This window comes from Gadus morhua, chromosome 9, assembly GCF_902167405.1.
Source record: "Gadus morhua chromosome 9, gadMor3.0, whole genome shotgun sequence".
Lineage (NCBI taxonomy): Eukaryota > Metazoa > Chordata > Actinopteri > Gadiformes > Gadidae > Gadus > Gadus morhua.
Window position 1 is genome coordinate 20,839,477 of NC_044056.1, and position 10,000 is coordinate 20,849,476.

Below are 10,000 nucleotides of genomic sequence, written 5' to 3' on the forward strand. Positions count from 1 at the left end.
CTCCTCGGGGGAATTATTCATGGTGTACAGTACAGCAGCTGTGGCGCTGGGACTTTTTAGAAAGGCGGAGCTTCGAGGTCTTGGTCTTTGAACAATCAGAACCCAGAGTTGCGCGTACTCAGCCCCTTGATCTATCCATTATGACCTTGCACGCTGTCGAGTCGTGGCGTCCTCCTCCGCATATGGCATTCAGGAGGTTTGTGTTGCCGTGGTTAAGTGAGTGAATGTTTAATGGTGCGCGCTGCCTCCCATGTGGCCCCAGTGTTCCCATGAGAACAACATGTCTGATGAGTGTGTGTGTGTGTGTGTGGTGTGTGGTGTGTGTGTGTGTGTGTGTGTGTGTGTGTGTGTGTGTGTGTGTGTGTGTGTGTGTGTGTGTGTGTGTGTGTGTGTGTGTGTGTGTGTGTGTGTGTGTGTGTGTGTGTGTGTGTGTGTGTGTGTGTGTGTGCGTGAGCAAAACTCTCATAATCCTGTCCTTGGTTTGTCCTATCTTAGCGCCCTCTCCATCTGCACCTGTGCTTTCTCACTTAGGCTCTTATGCTGGGACTGAACCCCCCCCCCCCACACACACACACAACCCATCCCCATGCCGACCATGAGCGCCATCCCATAAATAAGCCGTCTTGCATCTCGGGGCTCGTGTGTTCGCTGGCCTCTGCTGCTTTTTTTGTCCTTTCCGTGACATTTTGATCACCGTGTGGAGGTGGGGGGGGGGGGCCACCACGTCAGGGGGACAGCGCATTACTCACGGCTGACCCAGCGGCGGCCGTCTGTCACAGCAGGGGGCCGTAGCTCACAGCAGGTGACCGCTGCCCGTGGATCGGCACACACCAAGATCGTTTGAACACCTTTGTTTGGGAGGGCTCACTCTAAACTGCTTCATTGTCTTGTTGGAAGATTGCCTAGGATTATTTATTACTATCTCATCATTTATATGTACATTTCATTTCCTCACTTCTATTTTATTGTATTGTTTTACCATAAAACATACAACAATGTCTTTGTTTTTTCCTAGTTTCATTTGGGGTGTAAAACACCCATATTTAATAAGAGGCAGAGTACTTAAGATCCAGTCCATGTTTTAAATGTACCAGGTCACAAAACTGTGCGAGTTCCCTATGGCTGTTTATTTGGATTCCTTTCCTTTACCTTCCTTTGGGTTTCCTCTCTGTAACTGTGTGTGTTTTCATGCTAAAGCCTGTCTTGGCCAGCTCTCCCTTGAAAAAGAGATTCTTATTCTCAATGGGATTTTGCTTCTCACATCAAGATCAATCAAATAAAATGGTTGATGATTAAAGTGGCCGGTGAAGGCATGATTTATGTTGCCATGCTAATTCCATTATGCGTTGCGTTTGTGGGGTAGATGGTCGAGCCGATGCCTTTTGGCACCCTTTTTTATATTTATTTTAGTACCTCAAATCAGCATTCATTATGATTAGCAGACAGACGGTTAAACAATACGACTCAAGAGACAGAGGGTGTAAAATAGGAGCTGGAGACGATTCCCTTGGGATTCAAAGTGAGAGACGGTTACGTTTGGGACAGGCTTCACGGTGGTTGCCTGTGAGAAAAGTATCGCCCCTCATCTGTTATTTATGTCTGACGAGAACGCTCTCACAGACGGCTCGCCCCCCCACAATGCACCACGGACACATAACAGAAGGCGGGGGACAGAGCTGTGGTGGGTGGGTGACAGGCAGGGCTCACTTGTAGAAGGCTTGGTTCTCCACCCCACATTTCCATAGGTGCTTGCAGGCCTCTGGTGTCGGTGCGAAGTACGTCAGGATGATCTTCTTATCCTGCAGCGGAGAGAGCAGGACAATGTAACACACAAGAGACTCAACAGGATGCCATCCAGCCTGGCTTATGTCTAATACATGGCTACAACTACTATGGAATAGCAAAAGTCTGATACATCATTACTTTGTCATTACCGAAAAGCCACAGCAGAGAGAACACCTCCTCCGGTGTTCTCTCTCGTGGCTATCTGCATTAGCATCTATTAGTTATTCATGGTCTCACCTCTTTCTGATTTGCATATATATGGAACGTCTTGCCTTCGAACTTCAGTTTCGTAACCTCGTGCCTTTTCAGGTGGAGAAAAAGCCATGACACACACACACGCACACGCACACGCACACACACACACACACACACACACACACACGCACACACACACACGCGCACACACACACACACACACACACACAGAGTCAGTTGAACACAAAACCCCAACCTCTTCAAATATTTATGGCGACCACTTGGAGATCATATAAACAGCGATGATCGTGATGCTCGGCTGACAAAACAAATATCTGATCATACTGCCTGCCCACGGGGGACTTGGGACGGAGGAAGCACATCCCTGTATATTGTGAGGGCACACGAACAAATCCATGACCACGCAACTGTATACATTAAAGGCCTCTGCCTTCCTGGACTGCTCTACTTTCAATATATAAAGTCATGTAACATGCATATTATGCAGGGCTTCCTTCTTCTAATTTCTGCTACATAGACACCATGTATATATATATGCTGTTATACATGCCGTTATACATGCTGTTTAATGCGATTATCAAACAGGAATCTATGCAAATTTGTTTCATTATCGAGTGATGTTACGTTGTGTGTGTAGGTTTTAGAGGAACACACAAGGGTAGTAATGTACTGCTGTTGTGTGAGCGTGAGGGTACGTCGACAGCAGTAAAGCTAGCAGTAATGAACCCTCTATGTATGCGTAGGGCCTTTAGGATGTCCAGCCACAGACAGGGAGGTGCATGAGGTCCAACGAGATGGAGCAAACTACTGCAATGCAGCCATGCCATCAGTATCAAGGAGATAATGCGTATTCCCCTTTATTTTGCTCCACGGACCCTGTCTGGAACACTGTGCTTGGCAGAATCGCAGGAGAAAAGAAAACACACACACACACAAACTCAAGCTTTGCTCACTCACCACTTGAGGAAATGCACCCTCTTGTTTCCCTGAAGCACCACAAAACCAAACGGCGTGAAGGCAAGAAATGCTGGGTTCCCCGAAACATCCTGGAAGGAAAGGTTGACACCACCTTCTCAGTGTCTCATAAACACATTCACAGTTGTCTATTCAGGCACTGAGCAGACGATTTCCCCCTAAAGCCTATTAGAGTGAGATGTTCTGTTGTTGTTGTTGATCGTTGCCTTAATGAGCCGATAGGGCAGATCGAGGTTAGGGACCATGCTGCGGTTTGGTTTTGATGCATTAGATCGTATGAGGACAGACAGACGGGCAGGGATACAGACAGGATGGATCTGAAGGGGACGCTCTGACCTTGCAGGGGTGGGGGTCCACGCCGTATGTCTCCAGACTCTGGGCCTTCTGCAGGAAGTTGAGCTCCGATGTTTCAGGGGTCTGCCCGCTGAGAGCGCAGGGCACAGGCGGGCGTTACCTCGTCATGAACGCATGATGCAGTTGATGGCATTCTCTTAATAAGTCCCCAAGACAGTTTGAGAATCTTCTTTACTGGTGTGTGGTTTTCCATCAGTTCCAACCGGGATTATAAATAATAGTATTTTTCTAAGAGGAGACCTTACCTAGCGGCTATTACTTAATTACTGATGCATTTGGGATCCATTTACAACAGAACGTAGGGGATGGTCTATACACTTAAACAAACACAATTAATGCATGTCTATAATTAAGTCATTACAGGGGGATTGATGCTTACTTTGTGCTTGCAGCCAATGGCTCACTAGAGGGTAGCAACACTTTGTTGTTGGTGTTGCTGCAACATTGAGGCTAACTGTTGTGTTGGTCCCAGAAGGAAACTAGCCTGGGTACCTCAGCCCAGATACTAGCCTGAGTTGGTCATTTGGCAATAATGCACAATAAAAGATTCTCCTCTAGCGCTCTTTACCATTATTGTACATCAGCATCTCCGCTGTCTGTTTGTGAGTGCCGATGTGTGCTTGGGCGTGTATCACTGTTATAAATTGTGTACTAGAAGGTCACCACCCTTTCTTTAACCATTTAGGACATGTGCTAAAGTATGCCTTCAGTTTAGTGCTAGTCGTTGAGTGCATCACCGGACCATTTCTTTATCTTCAGTCAGATATATGTCAGAGTGACATCACAGAGGGAGTCTGTACTGATTTGCATCCGTCTGAGATAGACTGTACTGATTTACATCATTCTGATGGACTGTACTGATTTACATCAGTCTAGAATGTAGACTGTACTGACATTAGTCTGATAGACTAATGTCAGTACAGTCTACCAGACTGATGGACATCAGTCTTATAGACTGTACTGATTAACATCAGTCTGATAGACTGTACCGACATCAGTCTGATAGACTGTTCTGATAGACTGTACTGATGGTCTTACATGAGCTCTGTCTTGTGTATATCAGCGATCCTCCTCTCCAGCTTTTCCGAGTGTTTGGGAAAGAACTGGAATTTGGAGCTGTAGCCTTCCGGATGCTTCCCAGGGTCGTAGTCCCCTATTTCCGCTGGAGAATAACAGGCATGGACAGGGTATAAATGGAGCGCTCACAGAGAATGAACTGTTGTGCATTTGTATGCAGAAATATTCAGCAGGAACAAATGCAATCGTCACCCAGCCGTTAACCTTTTTCCTTCTAATCAATGTGGCCGTGCATATCTGCCTGAAAACAACAATGATTGAAAATTAATCAGCAAAATGCTCCAGGCTCGTCCTCGGTAAGGGTCATTCTCCGCCAACATAAGCTGGTTTGAATATTGATTTTCTCCTAATCCGAGGCCTTCCTCTCAGGCCACAGTGACGGACTGAAGGACAGCCAAGGTCCTGTGCTGCATGGGAGCACGTCCACCTGTCAGCCTGCGTTACCTTGAAGGATGTGGGCCGCCAGCATGGCCGCGTCCGACGTTTTACACAGCAGACGGCCGTGGTACAGATCCCGCTTGATTTGCAAGAAAACAAGGTATCTGTAAAAATATAAGAAAATAAATTAAAAAAACACGTAATAAATACAATGTGAGCAAATATCGATGCAAATACAGGTACAAATTAGGCTGGCAATACATCTATTATAATGCAATGATATTCTCTCTATCGGCAATTTATAAACGTAACATTTAAAGTTTTTTTCTCAGCTGTGGTTTCCATCAAACCTTGAGCCCAGACTCATACCGGCATTACTGAGATTCTGCTCTTCTAAAGCTGCTCTCGGCTGAGGCTCATGTGAAGGTAATTCACATGAGCAAAAGTGCTTCATAGACACAAAGAGAATATTTGATTCTAGTACGTGTTTCCCTGACAAATAGAATTGGAGCAGATGCTATGAGATCTGTCTGATACGACTTCAGGGAGATTGACACAACAGCATATCCAACGGGTTCCACCGTCAGACCCCTTGAGCCATGACCAAAGACCTTAGAACCGCTAATTGTTCTGTGTGTACTACTCATTCATGCGTTATCGTAAATGGGCCAAAATCCTGCACATGGCTTTCCTTTTCTTCTATCCCCGGAGATAGTCGCTGCCCTGTCCTACAATTCCCAGTCACCATTATATAACTGTTTCATTATCAAACTTGGAATTCAAAAAGTATAAAAAAAATCGGATCGCCTCAAGTGCTCTGTTTTCTGAAACAACAACCACCTTTATCAGGAATCTAGCTCGCACACACGTCTCAAAGTAGGCCAGCTCCACAGCAGCTAATACGCTTGAAGTGGAGTCCTATATCTCGCAGAAAGCCCTCGCGTTCCACAAAATTGTATTAATATAAATAACCTGCCCCGGGTTAGGACAGGGAGCTTGACTTGGGGCACAGGGGACCAAGCTCAGGCTCGCTCTCCGTGCCTCTTGAACTTCAATCAAAGCCTGGAAACGTAGGGAATAAAGTCACGTCTCAGACGGGAGTCTCAGCCGCGTGGACGGGATCTCAGAGAGGAGAGCCAATGGGAGACGGACTCACCGTGTGATCTCCTCCTTGAGGGCAGCGGGGTCCGGGGGGTAGAACTTCACCCTCAGACACATCGTGAACGGCGGCTGGGCTGCAACCAATCACCATCATCATTGTCATCATTGTCATCATCATCCTCATCCTCATCCTCATCATCATCCTATTCATCATCCTCCTCCTCCACCTCCTCCTCCTCCTCCTCCTCCTCCTCCTCCTCCTCCTCCTCCACATCATGATGTGTTTTTATACCATAATAATGGAAAATAATGAATGACATGCAGTAGCAGTCCTGTGCAATAATATAACAGCATGACATGAAATTGCAATTACACTGGGACAAATGTACAGCTTGAGTATGCTACATTATTTTATTTATGAGGTGGATGTTCTTTGAGAGCAACAAATGATGGTGATTTGGAGCCAAATGTCTTCATTTCCTGAATCATTGAGAGGGATAAACAAAGGCTTACTTACATTTCATCTGCTTTGGGATTGATTTTGTGACCTCCAACCAATGCTGTGTTAGCAAACAAAGAGAAACAAGGAGTCCATTATTAAACAGCACAGGGATGGCTCTATACACCACTGGAAGGTTTGTTTGCAGTTCAGATGCTAGTGTGTAGGTGTAACTACACAATAAACCTACAGGTTGTTATCAAGTTTTTTTATGTTCATACTAATAATATTTCTCACTGGATAAATCTACTGTAGTTTTGCTATATACAGTATATATATAGACCATAGTGTCTTTATCAGTTATCAAGTTGTATTCCAGCTCATCCTTGGATATGGAGTACAGACCTATATCTTAGAAAATATGAAATACCAATGATGAATCATGTAATGACAACATTATTAAACACAATGCCCAGGTCAGTACACGTATTGATCAAACTGATTGTTTGCGATCGATTGATTGGAGCGCTCAGACCCAGAGTGCTCAGGGTCTCTCCGGTGAAGCTAACAGACATCATTCACCCCTGTCTACCGCCGGGCCCCATACATCCCACCCAAAGTGTCATCAACATCCACGGTAACAAGCCCATCTGTCCCCACGGCAACAGCCACAGAAATAGCCCTGAGTGACAGCAGTGTGGATGCAGCATCAGGACCAGGCCGTTGTCTTGGCTGTGATCCGAGGCGCCGTGAATTCTTCATGAAACAAGCAGAGCTGTGCTACAGGAGAAGCGCTAAGTCCAGCACAATGCCTTTCAGGGTCAGGTGGAAGCAACCGACCTGCCACTGTAGACTCCACTCTGACTGGAGTGAAAGTCATTCCTTTCACTTTCTATTTGGCCCTGGACTGCTGTCCTGCGCCAACCCGTTCCTTTAACCAATCAGTTGACTGAAAGTGCTCTTTTTCGCAATACTAGTCCATCTGAAAGTGCTTCTACGGTAAAGGAAGACCTTCAAGTAGCAGACAGTCTTGCACTTTCTATTTCCCAGATAGTGTTCCTTTAAAGAATAATCCACCCTATATATATTTTACATGCACACAAAAACACACAAACACACACCCACACACACACAAACAAAACCTTAACACCTACCCGTTGTTTGTCTGGATCCACATATCTGATGCCAAAGTAGTCCTTCTCAAGCAGGTTGAGGTGGTGGCAGATGAGATCAAACAGGTATTGTCCCTTAGCATCCCTCTGGAACAGACAGAAGGGCACAGAGCATTAAGACCACAGCGTGTAAGTGAAAGATTCTCCATTCCATGTGGCATGGAAAAGACGCTGCCAATTTATTTTTGCTAGCTTCAGATTTCCACCAAGCTGCCTACTAGAGATAACTAGGACTCATCCAATATGAATGAACACTTGGAGCCATCCTGAGTGAGAGAGAGTGGATTATACTGTGTGGAGATATGGCAGGGTTCGGCTCATGCTTATGAGTTGTTTCTTTTGCTTTAGCTAATCATATAGCTTCGTTGTGACACAGCCATTACAATTCTTTGGTTTGCAGAACATCATAGGTATGGTTTTGTGTCTGATCCAGACATCGCTGTTAACAACCAAAATGTGTCGCCTATCTGTAGACGAAAATGTCTGATATTAATGTGAGTCCTTATTTTTGTATGATCATTGCTTTGATGTGATTATGCCATGATAAATAAAACTACTTTTTTGGTCGAAGTAAAGGCCTATAGTAGATTATGAATATCATATCATCGGTCAAGAAATTTAATTGTGCAACACTAGTTTTATCACTAGTCATCTCTAGATTGTATTGACAGTTACAAAAACAACAACCACACAGAATTTTTCAGCTGCGGACTAGTCCAAGTTTCTGTTTCATAAAACATCACAAATTCTAGAATACTTAGCTTGAGTCGGAAAACAAGCATTTAGAAATGATCAGTACTCGCGCACTTCAACCAGAGTAAACCAAGTCTGGTAAAAAGCACTAAATGACAAATCAAGGCCGTGAGTGATGGAGGAGAGCAGCAGCGGACTCTACTGCTCCCCTGTCAACACTTCAGCACGCTGCTGAAACGCTGCTAAAAGCTTCATTAATGTTAAAACACTCGCTGACATCTGAAATGTCAGCCACTCGAATCACCCCGTTCAAAAAATTTCTGCAGGAACAGGAAGGCTTCTGAACACCAATGTTCACCCTACTTGTGTGCATCCTTTATGTGGGCCATGCGGGCTGGGGAAGTTAACATTTGCATAAATCCCTACTGCTTATGAAGACCAAAGGGTTGAGTACTGCAAATAATCCAAAGGGCAAGAGCTGCAGTAGGTGAGAGTAAGAAAGAAAAAATGAACTATGAAATGGATGGCTTAAAGCTACATTCAGATGACTTAAAATTATAATCACATCAAAAAATCACATACAAATTGTGACAGCATTTTTGCCAAGCACATTGTTCAAAACATCAATGTACGGTTGGGCCAATCAGCAGCTCATATTCACAGGAGGAAGGAAATTTCAGACGGTTTCAGTAATACATGAACATGAAGGATGTAATATCTAGTAAAACATTCCCCTCCCCCACACCCACTGCCTCTTTCCTATCAACCATGAAAGCTTAATAACCCATATTTCCTACCAATATGTGTAATGGGGATGAGGAAGGGTCTTTAGATGAATGAACGTCAGGTTGCGGTTCAGAGTTCAGCTCCAGAAGCACTCTCGCAACGCCTCTCTGCCTCGAATGCTCGGGCTCCTCCTTCCTACCACCCCACCCCCACCAAGTGGTCCCATGTGGAAGCGCGTGGATGAGTGGTGTAACAGGGTCAGCCGGTGTACACACGCCTCCCTCAGCCTCACCAGCAGAATGCAACCGTGGCAGAACACCTTTCAAGGTCAAACCAGAAACGGCCTTTTCTGAAGAAGGTACGTGCTATCGCCCTCTGCGTCGCGTTGGGCTGTTAGCATGCTAACGAGTGGACGCGCTAGCAGGCGTGGCGCACCATGCTAAGCAGCATAATTGTGCTGAATCAGCTCACCCCCTGACCCCCATGTAGTGCAAATGAGCAAGAAGAAGAATGGTAAATGAGATGCTAGGAGAAAAGTGTGTGCGCCGGTATGCCATCTCCATAATGAACCCTTCTTGACATTTGACAACAAATGTCACATTAATCAGGCTTCAGATTGGAATGGGTAACATTATTGTTTTCGATTACAACCACATTAATACTACTATCCAAAGTGGTCTTCTTCTTTGCTTATTGAAATCTTGAAGGATCAATTTGCACACATTGAGATGCATCACATTGTGAAAGCAGGAGTGAGGTTCCCCTTCAATCCATATAAACACCTGGCTTGACAATATTTGTATTTTCCAACAGTACGACAAGTAAAGGGTTATTATCAACACTAGAGACATAAATGTGTCCCTCGCCACTGTGTGTGTGTGTCTGTGTGTGCGTGTGCGTCTGCGTGCGTGGAGAGCACTCCCACTGTGTAAAACTGCCGTGTCCAATGAATCAGCCAGAGAGCGTGTGGGGAGCATGTTGTGCAGCAGGCCGTCGTGGAGCCATGTGTAAATAAGGCGGCCGGTCACACTCCCATAATGGAGCTGAGGAGGAGAGGTCGCCCAAGGACAAGGTTGAACAGCCA

At 45.4% G+C, this 10,000-nt stretch overlaps 1 protein-coding gene across 2 annotated transcripts in view; it reads right to left on the minus strand.

Moving 5' to 3' along the window:
- Window positions 1-10,000, minus strand: part of frmd5a (FERM domain containing 5a) — a 46,960-nt gene that overhangs the window by 9,211 nt on the left and 27,749 nt on the right. For both annotated transcript variants that reach the window (XM_030365969.1, XM_030365968.1), the window contains exons 2-10: window positions 7,480-7,584; window positions 6,404-6,446; window positions 5,942-6,020; window positions 4,852-4,949; window positions 4,369-4,492; window positions 3,313-3,400; window positions 2,959-3,047; window positions 2,023-2,086; window positions 1,708-1,799 (exon numbers count right to left, since the gene is read on the minus strand). In XM_030365969.1, coding sequence (XP_030221829.1) covers window positions 1,708-1,799; window positions 2,023-2,086; window positions 2,959-3,047; window positions 3,313-3,400; window positions 4,369-4,492; window positions 4,852-4,949; window positions 5,942-6,020; window positions 6,404-6,446; window positions 7,480-7,584 — 782 coding nt within the window. The remainder of the gene's footprint in view (window positions 1-1,707; window positions 1,800-2,022; window positions 2,087-2,958; window positions 3,048-3,312; window positions 3,401-4,368; window positions 4,493-4,851; window positions 4,950-5,941; window positions 6,021-6,403; window positions 6,447-7,479; window positions 7,585-10,000) is intronic.